At 30.9% G+C, this 26458-nt stretch overlaps 8 protein-coding genes across 8 annotated transcripts; 5 read left to right on the top strand and 3 right to left on the bottom strand.

The window, feature by feature from the left end:
* Nucleotides 1-1224: 1224 nt before the first annotated feature.
* On the bottom strand, nt 1225-1893 carry HELRODRAFT_177646 (hypothetical protein; the record flags this gene model as incomplete). The annotated part of the gene is made up of 1 exon (XM_009025793.1): nt 1225-1893. One exon carries the CDS (start codon nt 1891-1893, stop codon nt 1225-1227), a length of 669 nt encoding a protein of 222 aa, XP_009024041.1.
* Nucleotides 1894-4324: 2431 nt separating this feature from the next.
* Nucleotides 4325-5340, top strand: HELRODRAFT_177645 (hypothetical protein; the record flags this gene model as incomplete). The annotated part of the gene is made up of 4 exons (XM_009025792.1): nt 4325-4349; nt 4486-4574; nt 4720-4986; nt 5251-5340. The coding sequence occupies 4 exons, from the start codon at nt 4325-4327 to the stop codon at nt 5338-5340; spliced, it is 471 nt and encodes a 156-aa protein (XP_009024040.1).
* A 1213-nt stretch (nt 5341-6553) lies between these two features.
* HELRODRAFT_177644 (hypothetical protein) lies at nt 6554-8016 on the top strand (the record flags this gene model as incomplete). Its single annotated transcript, XM_009025791.1, has 5 exons — nt 6554-6614; nt 6725-6816; nt 6947-7033; nt 7219-7276; nt 7559-8016. 5 exons carry the CDS (start codon nt 6554-6556, stop codon nt 8014-8016), a joined length of 756 nt encoding a protein of 251 aa, XP_009024039.1.
* Nucleotides 8017-9689: 1673 nt separating this feature from the next.
* Nucleotides 9690-10358, bottom strand: HELRODRAFT_177643 (hypothetical protein; the record flags this gene model as incomplete). The annotated part of the gene is made up of 1 exon (XM_009025790.1): nt 9690-10358. The coding sequence occupies one exon, from the start codon at nt 10356-10358 to the stop codon at nt 9690-9692; it is 669 nt and encodes a 222-aa protein (XP_009024038.1).
* Nucleotides 10359-11029: 671 nt separating this feature from the next.
* HELRODRAFT_177642 (hypothetical protein) lies at nt 11030-11380 on the bottom strand (the record flags this gene model as incomplete). The annotated part of the gene is made up of 1 exon (XM_009025789.1): nt 11030-11380. One exon carries the CDS (start codon nt 11378-11380, stop codon nt 11030-11032), a length of 351 nt encoding a protein of 116 aa, XP_009024037.1.
* Nucleotides 11381-12010: 630 nt separating this feature from the next.
* HELRODRAFT_177641 (hypothetical protein) lies at nt 12011-12659 on the top strand (the record flags this gene model as incomplete). The annotated part of the gene is made up of 2 exons (XM_009025788.1): nt 12011-12095; nt 12337-12659. The coding sequence occupies 2 exons, from the start codon at nt 12011-12013 to the stop codon at nt 12657-12659; spliced, it is 408 nt and encodes a 135-aa protein (XP_009024036.1).
* Nucleotides 12660-17135: 4476 nt separating this feature from the next.
* HELRODRAFT_140465 (hypothetical protein) lies at nt 17136-20920 on the top strand (the record flags this gene model as incomplete). Its single annotated transcript, XM_009025787.1, has 10 exons — nt 17136-17309; nt 17461-17639; nt 17855-17999; nt 18430-18555; nt 18801-18921; nt 19200-19354; nt 19468-19581; nt 19909-20049; nt 20316-20459; nt 20795-20920. Coding segments are annotated over 10 exons (1425 nt in total), but the record flags the coding sequence as incomplete, so codon positions are not given.
* Nucleotides 20921-23552: 2632 nt separating this feature from the next.
* Nucleotides 23553-26217, top strand: HELRODRAFT_177639 (hypothetical protein; the record flags this gene model as incomplete). The annotated part of the gene is made up of 2 exons (XM_009025786.1): nt 23553-25070; nt 26101-26217. 2 exons carry the CDS (start codon nt 23553-23555, stop codon nt 26215-26217), a joined length of 1635 nt encoding a protein of 544 aa, XP_009024034.1.
* Nucleotides 26218-26458: the final 241 nt, after the last annotated feature.

Below are 26458 nucleotides of genomic sequence, written 5' to 3'. Positions count from 1 at the left end.
AGACGCCGGCCTCGGCAACTGTCAGCAAGTCTTCTTCAACATACATTATTTTTAAGTAAAATAATTAAGCCGAGCTAAAATTCAAGTGTTTACTTTTAAAAAACAAAATAGTAAAAATCAGACCTCTGTCTTTATATAAAAAGTAACAATTAACATACGATAAGTTAAAATTAACTATCTGTTAATACAATATACTACAACTATCACGCAAACTATCCGAGATATAAGCGACTATAATCAGCAGCTAAAAATAACACCAGAGCAAAACCAAGAAGAACACTAATATATCAACTCGCTGCCTTTTAGGTTTTGACTGCTCTATTTACATAACGCTTTCTATACTATAGAACATTCTATACTCCCTTCTATACTCTCTTCTATACTCTCTTCTATACTCTTTTCAATACTCCCTATCCTTTATACAGAACAGCACATAGCAAGCATCGCATATAATATCGCATATATAGCTTAGCAAATAACAAATGTATACATACATAGAATAGTTAATTTAAATATATAAATATATACAGGCGGCACAATTCAAAGAAGCAATTATTATCATCGCAATCGTCACAATTTAATTTCGCAGCTTTATTGTTTGTGGTGTCCGTATTTGGTGAAAATATTAAACAATTGAACTCACACAAATTGGCTTTTTACTCATTGGATTTAAAGTTTTACATCCATTTACATGGAATATTGTGAGCGGATGAAAACAAGTAACACTGTTTCCTAGAACTTACTCAAAGTTTTTTTAAAAAGTTAGAAGATTCTCTTGATTGTTTACGTCGTAACTGATGGCTATTAACAACAGAACAGTGTGATTATTTAGGAAATGATTGGCATTGCAGTTAGTAGATTATTTAATAGCATAATTTAATTCATTAGATTCATATTCAATTAAATGGACAATTTGTTGTTTTAAAAAAAATTTCTAATAATTTTTAACCCTGATGTTTGAACAGCTTTGTTAGTTGTTTTCAAAAAAAGATATTTTTCTAATAACTTATTAAAATTGTATTTAGTTCCCAAATTTTATTCCATAGCTTTCACATACATAACCAGAAATTGCATAGTGGTTTACATTATTCGTTAGGTTGTTTTTGAAATTCATTTTGATCCGACTTTTCAATATTTTATAAATTAAAAATACTCAGGGCAAACAAACAAATTATTCGATTAAGCATTCATTTTATTATATTCAAAACAATCTACAAATATCAATTAGACCGTGGTTAAATTAATTTTAGCTATCGCTTCGCCATTCTTTTTAAAACTTGATTCGTATTGATAGTCGATCAGTGACGATACCACAATCTCCGACCGACAATATGGACAGGTTGAACTCTCCATAGACCACCGATGGATACAAGTTGGGTGAAATGCATGCTTGCACTTCACCACACACACAATCGATCTTTCGTGGAATTCTTCGCCACATATTGAGCAATCTTCATTCATACACTTGTCTTTCAAATACGGCAATGTGTATGTTTTGCCATCTGCAAGGTTTCTGTGAAAATTATCTATGTGAACAATTCGTCCTTTAACTAGAACACCGTAAGTATGAAAACTCAAAGTGCTTTTGTGTTTTTTTGCTGAATCAACTACAGTTGAAAAATATCTGTTCTGGATGTCTTCCATAAGTTTATGAAGCTGGTCAGTCGTGATTGACGTTATTGATGTTAGCTGGTCATGCAGAAGAGAAACGTCAGAAGCCAGACAATTGGCCAAAATGTCAATCTCATTGTCCGTCAATCCATTTGTGTTTTCATGCTTTAACAACTCTTTATATTTTTTATTCACGGTTCTATATTGACTCTTTTTAAAATTGTCTAAATACATATCGACGATAATTTCAACGCCGCATTCAATTTTGCTTTGAGAATCCATTTGAAAAACAAATTAAAATTTGGAAATTTGGTTAAATTTGGAAATTTGGTTATAAGAAATATACAAGAAGAAGGCTGTAGTGCAATAATACTGTGAATGACTGATTCACGTTTAAGCTCCTTCTTTTATACCATTAAATACAAAGTTTATTGTGTGATCGTAAACCAAACCAAAGATCGTTAATAAATATTGAAAATTTACATTTAAATTAAGTTAAATTTTGGGTTTGGGTGAATTTAAAGATACATAGATACGTTTATGACTTAATTAGTTAATTTCAACCTATATTGAGCTAATTAATGCTTATTAGAATTAATTAGTTAGTTTGTTAATTAATTCCTACCTATATTGAGCTAATTAATGCTTTGTCTGCAAACTGCTTCACACAAAGGTCTCGCAAAGTTAAATATTTTAAAGTAAGTTTGAGAAGTAGGTTTACGGAAAGTTAACTTTGTGGTCACAAAGAGATGTAAATAATAAGTAAAACATTATAAATTTTGCAAATGAATTAAAACGATTCACTTATTTGCCTGTCGTCGTTGAAACACGTTTCATTTGTTATCAATTTTATAAAAAAAATATTTTTAGATAAATCTCGTGTTTTTAACTAATTCAAAACTGTTTATGTTACTTTTTCGAGCCAAACATGAAAGTGCGATTCAAGTTCAGCATCATTCGTCCAAATGATTACATCTCATTATTCAACACGCAGAAGGTTTGATGTGATGTGTGTCTTATTACGTTATACAGTGTTTAGAAAAATTCCCAATTTAATCCTGCATTTTTAACAATTAAATCTACTTGCGACGAAAAGCGACTTACGTGTTGAGTATTCATTAGTGTTGAAAATATTATAAAGTTTAATAATCGAAATCGAACGAGAAACGACCTACCTTGTTACGGTTACTAATATTTTTATTGTTTGATTGCAACTAAATTTATTTTAATGAAGTAAAATAACAAAACTTAAAACTGAGAATTAAAATATAAAATATAAAGAATAACTCAAATGGTAATGTGTAAAAGTAAAACTATACAGGAAATCTTTAATATTTAGCGGCATATGTTACCATGTGCGACCGGGGACCTTATTATATAATACCATATAATGACAAACATTGAACAAACTAAAACGTTTTCTGTCTTCTATGAATATAGGCATCAACTTTCCATAACTGTATCGATTCTGGTTTACTGGTGCAGTTAGTTTTCATCACAAGAAATGACGCTTTTTGGTTGGAGTAGTCCAATGAAATCAAAGTTGTTCTGAGTAAGAGCAACGATGAAAATGACATCCAACAATCACAACAACAAAATACTGAGCAGATTGTTTATATCTCATCAACAAATTCATTCATGAACGACTCTCTTTCCAGTTCTCTCCCTTTCTTCTTCTGTTCAACGTCAGCAGCATCAAGATCATCACAAAAAAAGAAAAGCAGAGCATTGTTCATCGTCCTCACACTCATCTCAATCTAGAAATCACTCGAAGCTGGATAGAACTTTGCAGGAGAGGTCAGAACAGGATTTGAACAAACAACTCATGCGTCAACCACATTATCAGCAACAACACCAACAACAGCGCCATCACCAACAACACCATCAACATCACAAGAAAATAAGATAAACGTCAGCCACATCAGCACCAACAACCACATCTCCCAAGAAGTGTAGATCCACATAACTAGAATAAATATAACGCCCTTCGTTCACTTTTAACGGTCGAACAAGGAGCTTACTTCCGGAGAGGAGTTGGAGGGTGATTTTTTATCGTTCGAGTTAAAAGTTACGATCGTATATTTACTAATTACGGAATATTTCTTTTATTTAAAAAAAGTTTTAATTTTTGTTCAATTGTTATTCAATGTGGTAATTAATTACTTTTAATTTGAATAAATTTAAAAAAATAAAATCAACATTACCGAAAATAATTGAAAAAATTGAGGTTCTTTGCATATTCTTGCATCAACCCATAAGAAAGTGTTGTATATTGGTAAATAGGCCTCCCCTTGAGTAGATCAACACAAAAAACAAACATTTTCCCATTCGAATGGCTCCGCCTTTTGCTGGGGAGTATTGTATGGGACTACAAAAATATTTTATTACAACGAGCATTAAACATTTTTGATAATTTTAACATCTATGCTTTAAACTTGATTTATTATTACTTTTTCTTTGCTTCACTTTTAACTTTCACTTTTTCCTTTTCCCCTTTTCCGTTCACATCATGTAACTACGGTGGTTTCGTTTAATTTAATGATATTGTTTTTTCGACATAAATTGTCCAATTTATAATTCGACAACAAAGGCGAAACATTTATAAATTGAACATTCCTCAACAAGTGTAGACACTGCTTCCACTTTCAGTGTCTGAAACAACTATTTAACAACAGTGGAAGTGAAATGCCCATGCTGTAGGACAGTTTATAACATGCAGTACGGAGAATGCCCTGGTGGTACATAAGACATTGAAGCTACCGGAGATGACGTCATTTTAGAATTTATCCTACATGAAGTCACTTGCATTATAAATATACAGCGTGAAGAAGATCTGGATGAAACGGTCTTAAAATTACTTGAAAAAGCGTGAAGGAGACAAGATAACGAAAGAAATTTTAACTTTCTTCGCGAAAAATAGTTATGAAAACAAGATAATCATATCGACATTAGAACAGTTGAACGTTTTCACAAATTTGCTCAAATGACGACATCCACTTCAACACGTTTGACGACGATGAAGACGATGATGATGGCGATGCGAACACCATATATGATTATGATTATGACAGCGATAATGATGACAACGATGATGACGACAATACATAGTTATATAGTCACAACTCATCGAATTTCACTTACGAAAATTTCTTCATCGCTGTGGTGGCGAATCATGAAGATGAGGATGAGAGTAACAGAAGTATAAATATAGAGGACGATGAGGAAGATGATCACACCGTCACAATTAACGGCCATTCATACAACCTCACCCAGTTGGATGATTGTAATGCTCAGCACTTCCAAGTGTATATTAATGGAGTCTACATCACATATTTCGAAGTGAAAGATGATGTCAGTTCGGACGATGAGCTTAAAGTTAGAAAAACGATTGAAGACATACAGCTAGATTTTCATCCACTAAACAATGAAATGATTAATGAATCAAAATAATATAAGTATGTAGATGACGTAGATATTGTACAAAATATAAATATTGTATAGAATGTGAATAATGTAAATATTATGTAAATAATTTATTTCTATTTCTTGCGTAATTTATATCTTTTTTTATGTTTTTTCCCACTTTCATTGAACATTGAAGTCACCGAAGAAGACGTCATGTATGAATTTTTTCTATAGGACTTCAACTGCATTTTGAAAATTAAGCGTGAAGATGATTTGAAGAAAACGGTAACTAAATTACTCGAAAAAGCTTTGAGGAGACAGTAGATAATTAAAAAAAATTTTAACATTTTTTGCAGAAAATAATTATCAGAATGGTAGGTGACTAGTACAAGGAATTAATTTATTTTTCTTGGTCTCTTGAAAGCATCGTCCCAAGAATGATTGGCTAGAAAAAGTAGAAAAAACATTTTTCTCTCTACATTATGTTGAAGAAAACTGCTGCATTGAAAATTTTGTCAAGCAACTTGTCGCAATCCAATGCCAGCAGAACTGACAATTCGACGTTAGACGAAAATAAATAAATTTTATTTTCAACTTAGTTTAGGTATCAGCTAAGTTTAGCACCTAAGGCCTAACGGTACGATCATTCTCAGTGGCAGATCGAGAAAGGTCGGAGGGGACAGGGCGAAGGCCGTGCGGCGATACAATATTTCAAGGTTGACCGGGTGAACGCACTGTACATTTCCTTCACCATCATTGGGGTATATTTTTTAAAATGATATTTTAAATAATTTTTTTAGTAAATTTATTAAATAAAAAAAACTGACATTTTTTCAAGAGTTTACGAGCAAATTATTGACTGTTTGAAACTTTTTTTAACTCGTTGCTAATAAATAATATCACAGCGTAGGCCATCGACACTTTAATCGTGTGCTTTTTTTAAATGGTTTTTCAACACATTGCAATTAACTGAGGTAAACAAAAAAAGCATTGGATGTAGAGAATCGCCGCAAAATATAAAAATATCTATACGTGAACAATGATAAAATCCGCTCTTAAAAATTTCCAGAGAAAGTTAGTTTTTTTTTGTATATTTCTCTTTTTTCAATTTATAGATATTTTCCGGATCTGCCACTGATGGCAAATGAATTTTTTTAAATGATATTCCGATTGTAAAACGGTTTCATGAACTTTTGTTAACACTTCTGTGAGAATGATAGGTTGGATTTAAAGTTTTCAAGTAATGATAACACGGTTAAATTTCGTGTCAGTGCAACGTCCCATTGAACAAAATAATAATAATACGAATAATTAATTTTTAAAAATTGAAGCGTATATCAATTGCGATTGACATAATAATCGACTGAGATGAAATTTTAAACATATGGCAAATTAGGAACATCTGTTTGTTTTATGCTAAATTTTGCATATATAATAGTTGATTCACGCATATGTATTTAGATTGTTTACTGGATATTTTTAAACTTAAAAATAGTTTTTTTCATTGCCAGCGTTAGAACTTGAAACATCATCCGAAATGATTTTTTGTTATTACGTGTTGGCAGTTGTAACACTAACGGCGATTCAGTGCTTTGCAAGTAAGTTTTCTTTTTCAAAATATTTTTTTTTGGTATTTTCGATGGTACTGAGTGCTTTGTAAACAAATTTTAAGAATTGGAATTAAAGTTTTATTATTTTAAATCAAAAGTTTCGTGCCCCAAAGAATTTCACGTAGTATTTCAACCACACTTACACGGCTTTTATAAAAATTTAAATCTTCATCTTAAGAATGAAAATCAGGTTTTTTTCAATAAATAAATTTTTCTGAATAACTTTTCATTTTGTTCAGTCATCTATCAATACATGCATTAAAAAAATTAACACATTCGTCTTATCAAAACGTACACATTAAATTTACTAAATCCTCCAGACGATTTGTGTCTACACACAGAAGAGGTTTGGGGGTTTGATGGTCGGTGTTAAAACAAGAGATGCGTTGGGAGAATATATCTTATGGGTACGAGTTTGTCGAAATTGATATTAACTATTTTTCAATTTCATCGTTTGTCGTCATTAAAAACCTCTGAATTAATAAATTCATAACGATGCCTGAACTTTAAAACATTTAGCATTGGAAACCTATGAACCTGCAACAAAACAGCAAGAGACAAACTCATGAATTTTATAATTTCAAATTTCTAGCACGGAAATTTTCTGCATGAACATCAGTATTATGGTTTGGAAAAATCTGGTTCAGCAGGTACCCACAAAAGATGTCCTCCAAATTCATTAATCGTGGTAATAAAGAGGAGACGTTATTTGATCTGTCCGATCCATCAACAGACAACGAATTCTAATTTAACTAACATTGTTTATCGTTGAATAAATGTTGTGAACAAAAATTGTTTGTCATTACGACACTAAAAAGAATGAAGTTTTCTGAAAAACTTAAACTTAAAAAGTTAATTGAGATGTAACGACACAAATTTGTTATGTTTAAGATAAAAAAGACACTTGCAGTGTCTAAAACAACTCTATTTAGCCACAGCTGAATTGAAATTACAGGACGTCAATTGTATTTTTAAAATTAGGCGCGAAGAAGATCCGGATGAAACGGTGATAAAATTATTTGAGAAAGCGTGGAGGAGGCAATTGATAACTGAAGAACTTTTATCATTCTTCGCAGAAAATAGTTACGAAAACAAATTAATAACATCGACATTAGAAGAGTTGAACGTTTTCCCCAATTTACTCACAGAGCATATTGATGATGGTGACGATGAACTTCCGGCTGCTCAAAACCTCGACGATGCAAACGACGACATCTTCTTCAACAAGTTTGACGACGATGAAGATGATGATGACTACGAGGATTTATATGATTATAACAGCGAAGTTGTCGATGAAAACAGCCGTGGGAACAACAACATCAACAACGATGATGTTAAAGTTAGACAAATGATTGAGGACATTACAGCAAGATTTTCATCCACTGAATAATGAATCAGAGCAGTTTACATATTTGTATGACGTAGATAATGTATAAAATGTAAATATTGTATAAAATGTAAATATTGTATAAAATGTAAATATTGTGTATAATGTAAAGATTGTATATAATGTAAACATTATGTTAATTATTTATTTTCAATTCTTGTGTTATTTATATATATTTTTTATGTTTTTCCATTGTAGATAGGTGATTAGAACTTGTGAATATGTAGATAAGATATTTTGGTTAATAAAAAATATTTCCTCAACCAACTTTATCAAATTTTTTTAATTCTCGTATAATCCAATTAAACGGTTGTGAAAATTAACTCAATAGAGGCGCTCAACAAATATACGTTGCACTAAAAGACAATTCAATTCAATACAATAAAATACATTACAATAAAATAAAATACATTAAATGACTGGATTTGAAAACTGTCCATGTCCGATATTTAGTTACTTATTTTCATTTTCTAAAACTATGGTCACTGATTGATATATCAACTTATATATACATGTATTTTGATATTAGTATCTTTGCACGCAGTATAATTATCTTCGCGACACATTTGTTTAAAAAAAACTTTGTTTGATAATTATTCCAAAGTATAATTAATTCAAGAAGTCTAGAAAGAGTTAATCTTTGTGGAACCAAAGAAATGTAATAGAATTAAAATATTTTACTTCATGATCTTTGTGGTCAGAAACTTCACATCATGAATTGTATTAAAAAAAATAATAATTGAAAAAAGATAAACTGTTGAAATTGATGACTTGATGATGAGCCAGATGAAAACCGCAACAACAAAAATTTTGCGCTACATTCCACTGCGGACGCTGAAAGAATCTTAAAAAATGAGCTAACTAAAATTTTTCATAATCTTTAAAGTTATAATAAAAAAATCAACTTTGGGCATGAAATGATTGCTTTATAATTTAAGATTTACTCTGCTTCGTTTTAATATTTTGAAGAAAAGGATTAAATTTTGGTAAATGTATCAAAAAACATCACAAAATAAATATAATTCATCAACGTTTGTGAATCTAATCGTTTTAACTGACGAACAAACGAAGTTCATTTGCTACATAAATTTGCTTGAAATTAATTCAACACCCGATGAATATACAAACACAGGGGTGGGCAAGTCATGTTCGAAGTTGAAGAATTAATTGTTTTAAAAAATTAAAATTTGTAAATTGCTGATTAAACAGAGTTTTTTACTAAATACTAAATAGAACCGTTCTTAACAAAGCCGAAACAGTAAGTTAAAACGATAAGTTGAATTAGTTATCTTCCTTTTCTTCTTATTACTCTAATTATTGATATTAATATTATTATTATTAATTACAAATTAATAGACTCTGTAATTAGATCGACCTGTGCCATTTATTGCGATAGGAATATAATAATGTAATAAGAATAAAATTACTGAAAATTAAAATGTTGTTTAGCCAATAGTAGGTTGGTCCTTTCAAAAATTTTCAGTTATATTCTACTTTTAATACAATCAGGACATAACATCATCAATAAACTAGATAATATTTCAGAGGAAATTGAAAATAAAAATATTTAATTATCTTAAAAATGCATTGATTCCAAAATCCGGTTTTCCGAAGACGTTCAAAGATTTTTCTTGATCAAACTATATTTTAGATGCTACCAGATCTTTCCTTCTTGTCTATATCGTTGTCAGTGTGATTTTCGCTACCACATCACCATTCTTCTTAACATTTGTCTCGTATCGATAGTCGATCAGTGACGATACCACAATGTCCGACCGACAATACGGACAGGTTGAACTCTCCATAGACCACCGATGGATACAAGTTGGGTGAAATGCATGCTTGCACTTCACCACACACACAATCGATCTTTCGTTGAATTCTTCGCCACATATCGAACAATCTTCATTCATACACTTGTCTTTCAAATACGGCAATGTGTATGTTTTGCCATCTGCGAGGTTTCTGTAGAATTTATCCGTGTGCACAATTCGTCCTTTGACTAGGACGCCGAATGAATAAAGACTCAAAGCGCTTTTGTGTTTTTTTGCTTGTTCAGCAACACTTGAAAAATGCATGTTCTGTAACTCCTCCATAAGTTTATGAAGCTGGTCAGTCGTGATTGAAGTTATCGACTTTAGCTGGTCATCCAATAGAGTGACATCACATGCCAAACATTTGGCCAAAATGTCAATCTCGTTTTCCGTTAATACACATTTGTCGATTTGTTTCAACAATCCTGTATATTCATCCATCAAGGCTGCATATTGACTCTTTTCAAAATTGTCCATATACATATCAACTATGTTTTTAACGCCGCATTCAATAATTTCTTGATGATCCATTTGAAAAATTAATTGCAAATTAGTTGTGAGAATTACCAAGTAGGGGCCTCTAGCTAAGAATTAGAGAGATTGAACCATTCACGTTTCAGCTCGTTCTCTTATACCATCAAATACAAAGATTATTGTGCGATCATGAACCAAAACCAAAGATCGTTTATTTATAAAGCGCCTGTAATAACAATTTATTACAAGTTGATATAAGAAGTTAACTTTGTGTGAATGCAAGGATGCAAAGATACGTTTATTAATGCATATTGGGTTAATTACTGTTTTGTTTGCAGGATGGTTTATAAAAAGGTCTCTCAAATTTAAATCTTTAAAAGTGTAATACTTTTGGAAAGTTCGTTTATATAAAGTTAACTTTGTGGAACCAAAGATATTTAAATAGTAAATAAAATAGGATTTTGAAATTTGCCAAAGAATAATAATTATTTTCTTTCAATCTTTATTTTGAAATGTTTTTCAAATCAAATCTTTTTACATGAAATTATTTACTAAATTAATATCACAAGAAATTTTTGGAAGTTTATATAAAATTGAATGACGCCGAACAAATTGCTTGCTTTTTGTATGACAATTTTTATACCCATGTTGTTGGGGTTTGTTGTGTCTTGTAATAGACTGTAAAAAAAAACTAAATTTTAGCTGCTCCCAGAAACTCTCGTACTTGCTTACATCGTTGTCAGTGTGATTTTCGCTACCACATCGCCATTCTTAACATTTGTCTCGTATCGATAGTCGATCAGTGACGATACCACAATGTCCGACCGACAATATGGACAGGTTGAACTCTCCGTGTACCACCGATCTATACAAGTTGGATGAAATGCATGCTTGCACTTCACCACACATACAATCGATCTTTCATTATACTCCTCGCCACATATTGAAGTGTTTGAAAAAACTGTACTTAAGTACAGCAGAATTGTAATGCCCATGCTGTAGGACAGTTTTATAACATGCAGTGCAAAGAATGCCCTTGGTGGTACATTAAACTTTGAAGCCACCAAAGATAACCTCATTTTAGAATTTGTCCTACAGGACGTCAATTGCTTTATAAATATACATCGTGAGATGATCCGGATACAACGGTCAGAGATGGGCAGTAATGTAATTCAAGTAATTTCATTACGTAATTCAAATTACAATTGTAATTTGTATCGAAATTACTTTTTATGTAATTGTTAATTTTTAATTTAGAAATTTCATCTTTCATGTAATTTGGTAATTTTAAAGTACTTTCAAATTACATTTTGACTAAAAAATATGTGATTGAAAAGATATACTTACACAAATTATTATTATTATTAAAAAAATTTTTTTTCTTGAAATTCTAAAAATTTTTTTTAATTCTAAAAATTTATTTGATTAAAAATTTCATTTGCAACTTTGAAGTTCTATGGTCATATAGCTACATCAACGAAGTTTACTTCTTTGATGTTTGACGCTTTTTTTTTCTTTATTTCCTTCTTTCTTTCCTTTTTCCTTTTTTTCCTTCTTTCTTCAGTCGTTCATTAAACAATTGAACAAATTGTTGATCGAAAGAAAGTAAATTAATAAAAGAATACGAAAATGACATCACAGAACTTGCAAAATCAAAAGCAGTGGTGATTGTTGATAGAAAGAAAGTAACTTAATAAACGAATTTAAAAATGACATCAAAGAATATCAGCGCAAAGAAAAATCAATGTTTAAATAACTTCAAAGAAATTGTTTTTCTTTATTTATTCAAAACTGGTTTGATGTAATTTAATTTCATGTAATTTGAAATTAGTAATTTGTAATTAGTAATTTGGCTCTTTTATTAAATGTAATGTGTTATTGGAATCGAAATTACAATATTTAGAGTATTTTGTAATTTTTATCGAAATTACAATATAGTGTACAATTAGCCCATCTCTGACAACGGTAATAAAATCACTCGAAAAAGCATGGAGAAGACAGTTAATAAGTGAAGGAATTTTAACTTTCTTTGCAGAGAATAATTGTCAAAAGGAAAATGTCATACCAGCATCAAAGCAGTTAAACGTTTTTAAAAATACACTCACCAAACGTATTGATGATGAAGTTGACGATGAACTTCCGGCTGTTCAAAACATCGATGATGCAAATGAAGATATCATCTTCAACACGTTTGACGACGATGAAGATGATGATGATGATGAGGACGATACGAACAAGGATGACTACAAAGATTACTGCATATACGATTATGACAGCGAAGATGATGTTGTCGATGAAAATGATCACAGCAGTAGGAACAACAACAACGACGACGAATATGATGATGACAGTTCATAGTTATTCACCATCGATGACAAAACTTTTAGTTACGAAAGATTTTTCACCGCTGTCGTGACGAATCTTGAAGAATAAGATGAAAGAAATGAAAGTACAAATACGGAGGACTATGATGAAGATGATCACATCGTCACAATTAGCGGCAGTTCGTACAACCTCACCTTGTTAGACGATTGAAATGATGCTCTTCCAATAATATATTAATGGAGTCTACATCGGAGGTCGATGAGTGTATCTGTATAGTTAGACACATGATTGAGGACATTGCAGCGAGGTTTTCATCCACTGAATAAGGAAACGTAATTATTGTTAAAGTGCAAATATTGTAATTTTATTTTTTGTGTTATTTAAATCCTTTTTATGTTTTTTTCCATTTTAATTATCACAACATCTAGATGAAAATCTAGCAATGAAATAAAAATATAAACACAATCTTACACACACAAACACACACACGACACGCACCCAAACATTAAAAAGTACAAAAACACATAGAAACGAAGCAGTACTTACATGTGTGGGTATGATTTTATTATATTCACTTTTAAATGTTTCCAGTTAAAACTAGTTTAGACTAAATAAATTACTTTAAATAAAAATCAATTTAACCTTTTCATAAATTTATCAATTTTGAAAAACAATTTCACGATTTAATAAAACAAACAAAAACCTGCTGTAGTAATATTACTTATGAGCTGTATTAACAAGTATTATTATAACTTTATTAGCGATACACATAGCGCAAATAATAGCGCACATATAAAAGGTATGGCACGGATTCGTTTTGTTAAAGGTTAAATAAATAAACAACCCAAAATTAAAAAGTTTGTCATTAATCCTAAATTCTGGCACTCAATGTATTTTCATTCAATTAAATAAATTATTACTACTACTTATTCTATGCTTGCACACACCACACACACACACACACACACGAACACACAAAATTTAAATTTAATAAAAAAATGAGTTTTAATATTATACTATTTTAATTTTTAGTTTTATTAACTATATCTGCACGTGATTTCTCCAGTAACTGACGCTAAAAGTAACCTATCTCCATTTGTCAGTGAATGTTGGAATTGTTATAATATAGGAAATCCCTCATTTGTATTGTTGCACTACCACTACAACAACAACAATAACAACTACTACTACCACTACTGCTACTACTACTACTGCTACTACTATTACTGGTACTAATACTACTCTATTACTACTACTACTACTACTACAATACTACTACTACTACTACTACTACTACTACTACTACTACTACTACTACTACTACTACTACTACTACTACTACTACTACTACTACTACTATTACTACTGCTACTAGGAGGGAGAGAGAGAGAGAGAGAAAAAAAAAGAGAAATAGAGAGAGAGAAAGTTTCGTCAAACTTATGAATAAAATTTTCTAATAACGTCGAAAAATTTCAGGCAATACAAAGTTTCAAACAAACAAAAAATTCAATGGATTTGTGTTTTTCAATTAATATTTTCCTATATAATTGTATTTAACAAAACTATGATGAAAAAAATTAACTAAGTCAAACATTTGCTATCAATAGTTTTTCAATATAGTAATTCTGTGCAAAGCCATTTTCAATTTAACAAAAGGCTAAACACAAATGAGGTTAAGATTAAAATATTATTACACTCTTCCAAAGATCAGGGAAACCAATAGCACTCATACATCGTATATGAATACGTGCTAAATGACATAGCACATGTGATAGACGAAGATCATTTAGTAGTATTCGAACCAGGTCACTGCGTAACAAGACCAAGTGATCCAAACCATCACGCCGACCAAACAAGCCATGAAGTAACGTAATTTTCATAGAAACATTCATTCTACTAGTTCTATTTCATTCAATAAATAACGACTCTTACTTGTAATCGACTACAACTTGTTTGGAGCATTTTTTCAAAATGAAAGCACTGTCTTGAGCAGTGATTTTGCCTAGGCAGTAGAGAGGCTTTATTGCAGAGCAGACAAGATTTTCCAAAATAACTACATCAAAAGACTGTTCTTCTGCGAATGAATGATATGACAAAAAAAGGTTATAGTTAAAACCACTTAAACAGTATTAAATTATAATTTGCAAAATAATTATTAATGTGTTAGAAACAAATTTTGGCTTTCAACCTCCAGAAACATACATTATTTCTAACAACAAAATGAAATGTTTGGGTCAAAACCTTCAAATTATCATTATTGTAAAATCAAGAAAACAAGAAGTGTGAATTTTGTTCTGTAGTGATTGAAGCAAATCAATAGGCATTTAATAATATAAAACATTATTTAACTCACTCAACATTCGATATTTCAAAACTTTTTGCGAATATTTCCACCATCTTTCATCAGAAATGTTTCTAAATTGGTCATCATATTCTCTCACCAATCAGATTGTTAACCAGTTGCATGAATTTCTTAATAAAGTAACTCATAAACGTTGATGCAACTTTCCCAAACTTAATTTGAAAACTAAAATAACGCAGCCCTATAAAAGTAACATTCATTTAAGAAAGAATTAAGAAAAAAATTTTAACCTGTCATTTTAAACATGTTACAAGCACGGCACATAATTTTATTTTTGAAAAGTAATCCCCGTATTCTCATTTTAAAGAGAAAAAATTTAGGAAATATACCGTGAATAAGGACGATAAATAATCAGCGTTTGGTAAAATGATTAACTAACACTATTTTACCACAAACAAACAAATTTTTAAATTAATTATGATATTTTTATATTATTATATATATTATAATATATATATATATATGTTATATAATTATATTATTATAATATTATTATATTAATATGAATTTGTCACATGCGAGCGGATATAATTATACAATAGCACATTGTTTCTGATTTGTCATAAATGATCCATTATAATAAATAACCCGTTATATTTCAACTTTCAGGTCCTGATACAATAAGTGAATCTTTCAACAAACTTCTTTAACTGAAAATAATTGTAAACCATGGGTCTTACTTGTGACAAATGAAGAAATTTAAATTCGTATATTTACAACGTACATTATGACTAAAACAGCCATAGAAGTGACAAGTGTTTTCAGACTTCAAAATGACATTCATTTTTGATTCAAGTCCCATTTCGTGCATTCTACATCTTAAATGAAACATTGAATGATTATGAATAGTGATTAGGTAAAAGAGGTTTGACAAGCATTTTTTTAATCAACCTAATATGTATTCGGGGTTTTTGTTAGCCAGCTAGATATTTTGTAACGTATTACATTGATTATTTTCTATTTTTTCATGGGGCAAACAGGTTTTGAAATGGCGTGTTTAGATAATTGATAACAAGACAACAAGCCTTTGTCAAAATCTCTGTCAGTCTTTTTTTTGTAACAATTATCGTTTCGTTTCTTTTCAAAACTGTATCTACAGCGTCAAACATACCAATTCATTGAAATTAAAACTCATATCACGAATTCAGAAGCTACACTTTTTGGATAAGAAGTTTGTTTAACTGGTCGTGTATCGATCTTTCTCAACTACTTAAGATTTATTATGATACATAAAGAATTAAAAAAGAAAAAACTGCCCAGCCTAACTAAAATGATCAGCATTAATTTAATTAAACAATAGATTCAGCATTCATTTTCAACAGAGCTTTGCGCGTTCAAACTTTAATTTCTTTTTTAAAGTCAAAGTCGAATCATATTTCAGTGCAATGCTTCTGAAAATGAAATCTTAAAGAAAAATTTATTTAAAAAAAATTGAAATTACTCAGTAAGCTAATAAATTTCAGCATTAATAAATCAAGAACAAATTAATAAAAAAGATAATTTGTTTATGAATTTATAACATAAATTTATAACAGTAATTAAAAGTTTACCGTCCGTAGATAGTTTCAAGTTACGGTTCAACATTTTGAAACTATTTTGTTGCCCATCTAAAGCAAGCCATCAGTCGGTCGGCGGGCGAATCAACTTAGCATGTTGTTTTTATGATGCAAAAGAATCAATTCACCGATTGAATGCACATTATTGTCAAACAGTTATATTTGTTTAGCGTTATTTACCGTTTACAGATTCAATAATTTTGCCTCTATAAAATCTGAACTCTCTCGAAGTATTTTTGAATGTTTGCAATTATCACAAAGTCAAAAACATCAATTTATTTATTGAATCTAATTCAAATTTACAGCGTTTTAAAACAACTTCGACTTGATCATATGTATCTTCTTAATGATATGCCTTTTAATATAAGAAGAAATACAAATATTAAAAAAACAACAATCTACGAAATGAAGATTGGAAAAACTTTGAAGAACCACAGCACTTTGAAAAGCAGAGTGCTAACGATAATCGCATTTGAATGTGCTTTGATGGTCGTCTTGTTAGAGACAGTGCATTCGGCAGTCAGGCCTTACAAGCGATGCAACATCAGCAACCTACATCTTCGCAACTCAACAAGGACTGTCGCTCTACTCTGGAATCATCCGAGACTCCCGAAAACTCTGATTCCTCAACTGTATCAGGTTCTCATCCATCCTGACTTCAAAAAATTTAATTTCTCTGGGTGGTCTTGCGTTGAAGTGGGGGTGAACGTCAGTACTGACTTCATTGTTATCAACATCAAAGAACTTCAGGTGTCGAGTGTTGTCGTCTAGCATAAAAATCGACAAGGTAGTTTTAAATAATTTATAATACTTTTCAAAAAATACTTAGTGGTGTTATTAATCTTAGTAACAAATATTGTTTTATTATGAAGTTTTTTGATATCAGTTACGTGTCACTTGAACACCACCAGACAAGATAGAAGTGAAGGAGTACACAATCGTGGAAGCATTGGAACAAATGCACATTCAACTGAAATCCTTCGTAATAAAGGGTGACATGTTGTTCATCAATGTATCGTTCCAGGGAAATCTTGCATTGAAACTGGCTGGATTTTTCCTGAACTACTATATAAATAACGCCGGTGAAATAAGGTTGTTTTCACTTCAATTGACGAAATGACATCAGATGCCACGAAAATTTAACATTTTGATGCAAAACACAAATATATAGAAAATCTATTTAAGTTTTATGGTATAATTTCAAATTTTAACTTAAATGGATTATGAGCAAGTCGGGATTAAAAAATATTTGTGATTGTAAGAATAATTTCAGCGTAACACTCCGCCACATATCAATATAATGTTTGTAGACAATTGGCAGCCACTCAGTTCCAACCGATGTTTGCCAGGAGAGCCTTCCCCTGCTTCGACGAGCCAGACATGAAGGCACGTTTCAAGTTCAGCATCGTTAGGCCGAATGATTACATCTCACTGTTCAACACTGAGAAGGTCCCTGTTGACGTTTGTAAAAATTGCGGCGTACTCGAATAGCTTGCGTGTTTATAATCAAATATTTGATTTGAAACAACGAGGAAGAAATTCAATCCCAACAAAAATATCAGCATGAATGAGTTTCAATATATATCTGAAAATTTTTTCGACCTTTCCATAATATCTTGTTCACTAAATTCTTTTTAAATTATTAAATAACAGTTAAATAACTTGTTAGGCATGGTTTGGACCTGAATTTGTTTCCAATAAATTTACGGATTATATTAATTTTTCTAGATATTTATTTTCAAAACCAGATTTTTACTTTAACCTTGTGAAAAATAATTTCTTCAAAACGTTCTTCCTTCCAGACATTAGAAATTGTAACATTTTTTTGTGCTTTAAAATACTCGAGCTTTGAACCAATTTGTTAAATGGAAAACAGGTAGCAGAGCGGGCAGTTTCTGCCAACGAAACCATGGACATCTTCAAGACAACCGTCAAGATGAGTACGTACCTGGTTGCATTCGTTGTTTGTGACTACGTGTCGAAATTTCAAATCAGCAGCAGTGGAGTCAATGTTAGTTTTGGGAGTTGTCGGTTTACTGGGAATTCGTTATCTTTCAAACCTAATAAGCAAGAAATTGTTGTTCTGAAAGGTCTGATGAACTTGATTAACTTTTGGAAAAATATTCTCTAGTAGTTTAGAGATCGTATGACGTTAAATCGATAAACCAGTTAAGATTACATCGTTTCCAGGTCATATTACAGTTGATTTTAATTCGTAGAAAACCAGATATTTTAACTTTTATCCACTACATCAAGGTTTCCGTGTACTCTCCAAAAGAAATCACCAACCAAATAATTTTTTCTCTCAACACCGCCACTGAACTGCTCAACTTTTTTGAAGATTATTTTCAAATCAAGTATCCCCTTAAAAAAATCGGTAATGTTCTAAATTAATTTTGGCATGTTGGCGTAGAGGTCTGTGATATTTTTAACTAGTTGTTTATTAATCCCAAAATTATTTTATTTGAGTTCAAATTGAAATAAATCTTTGCTTTGCATGTTGAACTTGTTACAAAGCAGAATAAAAAATAATAATAAAATTAAAAGAAGCTAGATGGAACTTCTTTAACGTCAATTTAGGATAAAATTGAAAATCTTCTGCACGTTTTGGGAAATTAAATACAAGAATGATTTTTCTTTTCAAATTTCCACCAGACCATGTAATTGTTCCCACTATGAGTGAGGTGGCAATGGAGAACTGGGGACTCATATTCTACGGACCGAAACACCTCTTCTACAATGAGAGCATCAACACCGAACATGACAAACTGTTTACAGTTTTTTTCCTAGCACACGAGTTGGCACATCAGGTTCTTTGTTTACTGGAAAATGCTCAATAAACTAACGTATTGATGAAGTATTGTGTTTGTTTGTTTTACTTTATTTCATCAATAGTTAAAAAGAATTGATATAATATTGTCAGTGGTTTGGCAATCTTGTGACCATGGAATGGTGGGATGATCTATGGCTGAATGAAAGATTTGCCACATTTTTTCAATATGTTGGCGCCAAACACATCTTTCCAGACTGGCCTCTAGTCAGTTGGTGGTGGTTCTCGCAGACTGTTTTAATATTGCATCAATACTATTTCTTATTATTTTTTTTTATGTTTTTTATAGATGGTTTTTGATCAGTGAGTGTGCTTTGAAAAAATATTTGAAAGTGATTAATAAATTATTAAAAATTAATTATTATGAGTTGCATGCTATTATTTTCACGTGGTTTATATTTAAATTTTATGAACAGATTTTTGACAATTTATGAAAATACTTTTTCACATGACTAGCAACAATTAAATTTATGCTGCGTTATGTATTGCTGTAAATTCATTTTAAATTATGACTGAATTTTGTCAAATCTTTAGAAAGAAAAGTTCACCCTGAAACTGATGGAGCCAGCCATGGCGTCTGATTCGCTGGAAAGCAGTAGTTCATTATCTGGTCCCAAACCAACGCTTGACTCTTCAAATGTGGGGATGCTATTCAATCAAATAACCTACAGCAAGGTTTCTATATACATTTCATTGTTTTATTTTCATTCTATTTAATCTGCAACAATTTATTTATTTAAGCTACAACGTAGAAAAAGCAAATTTTACTTTTTGATGGGTTATACAATTTTAAATGATTATTTTAAGTAAATAGTCTTTTTCATTCTTAAGAAAAATAATCTCAAGTTAAAAGTTACTCGTTATAATCGGTTACTTGTTCACCTTGAACTTTTTGTCATAAATCGTAAAACATTTTTAATTTTTTTAAATTTTTTTTTCAGGGAGCTTCGGTTATTTTCATGTTGGAAAATGTAGTAGGATCCAAAATTTTCAGGAAGGCTCTAACAAATTATCTAACTAGACATCAGTTTGACAATGTCAACCATAACCAACTCTACGATTCTTTCACTGAAGAAGTTGCAAGTGTAATTATTGTCATTGTTTTTATCGTTACTTTAATTATATGACATGTAGGTAGGTAGTTTCAAAATGTAACAAAATTGTTAACTGAAAATTGGGTAATAAATTTGAAATAAACATCAATCATGAATGAACTGAGGAAAAACAACAGCAAGTGCTAACTTAACTCCATAAATTTATAAATTATGTTTCCCAAATTGTGTGCAATCGTTTTATTGAAATATAGTTGAAATACAATTTTTAACAATAATACTGTTATACATAATTCAGGTTGCGATAAAATGTTTTGATTGTTTCTGGGTAAATTTGGCCAAACAATCTAAGCTACACGTTTTTCCAGGCAAAAGACAAAACGCACATTAACATAAGAAAAATGATGGAAAGTTGGACGCTGCAAGCAGGCCTGCCAGTGGTCAGCATCATCAGAGATGGACGTAATGTCACCTGCCACCAAGAAAGATTCGTGGTCAGTGGTACTTCAAAGCTGGGAAACTTCAGGATGAAGTCCACTCAATTTAAGTAAAGTTTGATATAGTTGCTTATTTGGAACCAGAGTAATAGTTTTTTTAGTGAGAGACGTATTTTTCAGTTAGTTGTCTGAGAAAAAACTAATAAATCAAAAGTACAATCAGAAGTATTTCAATATTTATTATAAATTTTAAACAGAATTATTGTAATAATGAAATTAAAATTTAAAAATTTTGTGTTATATTTAGAAAAAATATTTGGTATATTCCACTGACGTATGTAACAAGCACTCATCAAAATAATTCCTCCATCGTCTACTTGGAAGAAGCAAAAAGTAAGAAGTTTCAATGATGTTTTCAGTGCTGCTGACACAAAATGACTTTACTGATAGTTGTACTTGCAGTCGTATTTAATTTTTATTAAATTATTTTGTTGTGAAATGATTTTGAAAAAAAACCTTGAATAATAAAATTTTAGCTAATTATTAAGATTAAATTGTTTTTCAAAGTAATTTGTTTTTATTGACTTTTGTTTATTTTGAAATATTCTTTGTTTAAAATTAAATCTTTTGTTGTCCGTTCAGTGCATTTTGTACTGCAAGACGATGTTGATTAGTTGAAGGCAAAAATCTCAGATTTTAAATAATAACTAACTAAATAGTGGTCTTCAAACTTTGTAAAAATTTGTTCGTAATTGAATAATGGACAAACTTAATTAAAATTGAATGAATATTGACATTGACATCTATTTATTAAAAATTTTACTGGACACCCTTCTATACAGTTGAAATCATTCCTGGACAAACACTTGCCCGCTGATCCTCAGTGGTCGAGTGAACTTCTGAATGCTGTCGTTAGGAGGATAAATTGGAGAAAAAAGTTTGAGGACCAGATGGTCCAGTGGCTGAATGAGCAAATAATAAATTAGTTTTGTAGAGAATTATATAATTTTAATATTGTTCAATCTTTTTGGGGATAGCAATAAATGTTTTGTATTTTTTTAAATTTTTTAGTAAATTGAAATCATTATTAATTTTTTTCAACGATGTTGTTGCAGCATCGATTATTTATGATAAACACATCATTGAATACATTATTTCTGTACGAATATAACCTAATTCATCATAAAAGTTTATAGATTATTTTTTCATAAAAAATTTTTATTGTTTATGACGATTCCACATTCATGAATATTGGCATTGTATCACTCGCACAAAAAGTCTGGAGTAATAGTATATTACAATGTGAAAGTGCCATGAAAAAAGATTTTCTCTCAGCATCTGCCCAAGCTTATAACGAGTTGGGCCGTTGATCTGAAGAAATTTTAACACCCTAAGTTGAAGTGACTTCAAAATGCGTTTAAAAATCATTTATTCTGCTACAAAGAGGAAAGTGGGGAGAGGGCGGCTGAAGTCAACTCATTAGAGGTGCTGCACATGTTCTGCGGTACGATGTCGCCAGTCGTTGCTACAACAAAAGTTTAATTAGCAACTAAATAAAGATTGATGATGCGATAGCAGCAGAGTTTCGGAGTCGGATAAAAAATATTCGACTCCGGTTCCTCAAAAAATCAAATCCGACACCAACTCTGGGTAAAAATTTCTGACTCCAACTCCGACTATCGACTACGAGTTTGGACTCCCACAAAAAATTTTTAACTTTTGTTTCATAATTTCATCTTATTATCATAATTGTTTTTTTAAGTAAAATTACTGTATTATTATTTATGTTTTTTCTATTATTATTATTAGTTTTGTTTAAATAAACATGCAAAATTCTATATTATGTGTGTTAGTTGTCCATACCAATGTGTTTTGAACTAACAAAATGTTAAAACTATATTTCCTTTTTACAAATTTGATTTTTAATAAATAGACTTTGCAATCATTTAATCAGCATTAATTTTCTGGTTTAAGGCGTGTTCTGTTTTGTATTTGGTTAACTTGCTCACAAGCCTCAGTTTCAAAATTAAATCATTATACTGAATGGCAATCACAATTCTTTTGAAATGTTTGCATTGGATCAAAAGAATAGTACAATGAATAAAAGTGAAAAATTGAGGTAATGTGTATTGTCTGCTAATATATAATTAAAATTGCATTGCCGGTAACAAATAAATAAGATAGTTAATGAATATAACCGTAATAACAATGTACACAAATGTAACTTTTGAACGCTGTTAAATAAGTTCATGGTTTACCAGATCAGATTTTAACGTCTGGGACATATCGCACGTTGAAATATGCTCTACACAGACAGAACGCCACACACACACACACACACACACACACACACACACACACACACACACACGAACACTCATATGTTTCTATGAATGTTCATTTCATGGTTCTATATAAAAAGTTTATCATCAGGACAACTCTGAATTCTGACCAGATATATTTATTGTTTGAAGTCAAAACTTGTACTTTGGCTGACCAAATTGTTCACAATAATGTTGCTCATTTCAACATCGTGCGTATAAGTATAAATACATTTTAAGTTCAGAGATGTTATATAAAACTTGAAAAAAATTTTTTATTTTTAAACTAGGAGTTTGTAGAGAAATTGAATTACATTTGGATATGTTTTATTAACTTAAATTTTTGAAACTTTCTGAAACGTCTAGAAATGTATTTCAAAAGTATTTCATTGGTATGTACGTTCTGCACGATCCTGCTGCAGTCAGCACCACCAACATCTCAGCATCAGGTCCTGATGTTGCCAATAAATATGAACTCTCATCATATCTATTTCGCCAGATTGGGACAAGGTCTGTCCAAGTTGGGGCACTACGTCGAAATGATAGTTCCCTCCAATGCAAAAATCTCGCAAGAATTCAGTAATGGGAGTTTCGTCATTACAAAATATCATGTTGAATCAAACGTTTCCGTCTTCAACACAAAAGAGACATCAGATTTCTTAACTAGTTTTAGCTTGAACAAACCAAATGGTTTTCAATACATGAAAAGAGGAATTGCAATGTTCAATTATTTGGTTGAAGGAACGGATACTGATTGCAGGACATTAATGACGAATAAAGAGTTGATTGATCAATTGATGCACAACAGATCATTTGATTTAGCAATATTAGATGTAATGAGCACCGATTGTTACGTATTTCTGCCAAAGTTGTTGAAGATAAAATATTTTCTCTTCTCTATATCTTTCGAAACTTGGTTTTTTGGTATTCCGAGACTTCCTTCTTTTGTTCCAAGCAACAGGGCGACACATTCAGATCGTATGACATTCTCGCAAAGATTTCAAACATTTGTTGCAGATGGTTTAACTATGTTAACGTACATGGTACTACCAAGACCACCATTCTCGAAAGAATTTTTTAACCAAACTTTCAAAAGTGAATTCTTTTTTGACACTTTCAAAAATGTGAGCTATTATTTGTTTTTGGAAGATCTAACTTTAGGATACCCACGCCCGAACATGCCTAACACGATGAGTGTTGGAGATATTGTGGTTGGCTATCCAAGTTACCCTCTTCCATACGAGTTGGATAAATTTATAGGAAACTCAAACGCCATATTAGTTTCATTTGGAAGTTATGTAGAATACCTAAATGAAGAAACTGTGAAAAAGTTTTGTTCTTCTTTCCAAAGGTTGGAAAACTATAAATTTATTTTCAAGTCAAAAAACAAAACACTTTGTGGCGATCACTCCAAAAATTTGTTAATTCAGCCATGGATCCCCCAAAACGATTTATTAGCTGACAGTCGCATAAAACTGTTTGTAACCCACGGTGGATTCAACAGCATGATGGAAAGTGTGTATCACGCCAAACCCGTTGTTATATTCCCATTAATAAATGATCAGATCAGTTTGGCTTCATACGCTGAAAGACACAATTATGGAGTTGAAATGGACTTTGGTAACTGGAAAGTTGATGAACTTAGAAACAACATAATTCGTGTTTTGACCAACAAAACATTTGAAGAAAGTATTAAAAGGTCATCCGATATACTGAGAGATAGGAAAACGTCAGCTGCTGAAAGAGTTTCAGACGCCATAAACCACGTGGTGAAGTATGGAGATGAACATTTGAAGTCTGGTGCACTGGATTTGTATTGGTTTCAATTTATCATGTTCGACATCTTCTGCGTTTTGCTATTAACAGTTTTATTTGTCGCACTAATCGTAACTTTTATAATTAAATTCATTTTTGATACTTTTTTTAATTTGTTTAATTTCAAAGAAAAGCCTAAAAAAGAATGAATAAAGATTCACAAAAGTTTTCATATTATTTACTAAAATTGTATTTTAGAATCCCATTTTGGTTCAGGCGTTAAACACATTTAACACTACTGTTAGTGTTTATCCAACATTTGTATTAAAAAAGATTGCTACTTTACTCTGACTTTTTTTTATAAATCCTCAACACTGAAAAATCAAAAATAAAATTTAGGCTAAATAAAAATTTTTTAGTCAAGGAAAAACAAGTTCAAACGACTTTTTTCCACGTATATGTTTACCTGTCTACAATTAAATTGTGAATGTAGTGATTTTCTGGTCTGATGCTGTGGAACTTGAAACATGCATTCGTTTGAGTCTCGTCAGAACAGTGCAAAAGCGGTCCATGCATCTCACTTTATAATTCAAAAATATTTATGATTCAATTTTTGCTTCAGTTTAATAGAGGTAGGTGGTTGGGCATAAAATTTAATTTTTTTTTGCTAAATATAACAATAAAGTAAGCAGTTTTCAGATGTCGTGTGTTAAATAAACAATAGATATGTAAATTGTATCTTAACAAGTGAATAAAAAAAATTATACTTTTCATTACGTTGTATTATTATCAATGAATGGTTACAAATCATCATTGCTGAACTAGTCACTCAAAACTTGTCAATCCAAACGATGTAAGTTTCTTGAAAATTCAGTTATTTTAAACCTAATAGCAGCTGATCCCGAAGGCAATAACTTGCACCGACTATCACACATTCCTCCTAGCCCAAAAAACATATCACTAAAAATCAGGATAAAACTTGCGCAGACTAGGCAAATAAAATGTTTTGCCTTTTTTGTCGATCAGACTGTTTGGCCTTTTATTTCTTCATGTTGAAATAAAAGTACAAATACAAGGAATGAAAGTACAAGAAAACATCAACACAAGCTCTACAAACAAAGATTCAATAAATGTAAATGTAAATTATTTTTTTTAACACAGGGCTGGGCTAATTACGGCAAGTTATTTTATACGGCCCGCGAAGACTTGTTCGCTAAAAAAAAGTCGCCGGCCAGACAATATGACCAAAAAAAAGGAAAAAAGAGCTACAAATCTTAAAAATAATCCTCTCCCGGGTCGAACAATTTGCTATTTAAATACATATGCGGTCTTTCAAAGGTAAAATAGTTTTCTATGCGGCCTCCACAGAAAAAAGTTAGCCCATTAACAGGCTATTGATAATTGGAATGGATTCAAAAGTGATGTAATGAATGCGAGCGATGTCACTTCATTTAAGAAATACATTGGTTTTAACTTTAGAAACTCGCCATGTAAATTTAATTTCAGGCAAATTCATTTT

The sequence above is a fragment of the Helobdella robusta genome, assembly GCF_000326865.2.
Source record: "Helobdella robusta unplaced genomic scaffold HELROscaffold_43, whole genome shotgun sequence".
NCBI lineage: Eukaryota > Metazoa > Annelida > Clitellata > Rhynchobdellida > Glossiphoniidae > Helobdella > Helobdella robusta.
Note: the sequence above shows the minus strand (reverse complement) of the source record. Positions and strands in the feature narration are given on the sequence as shown.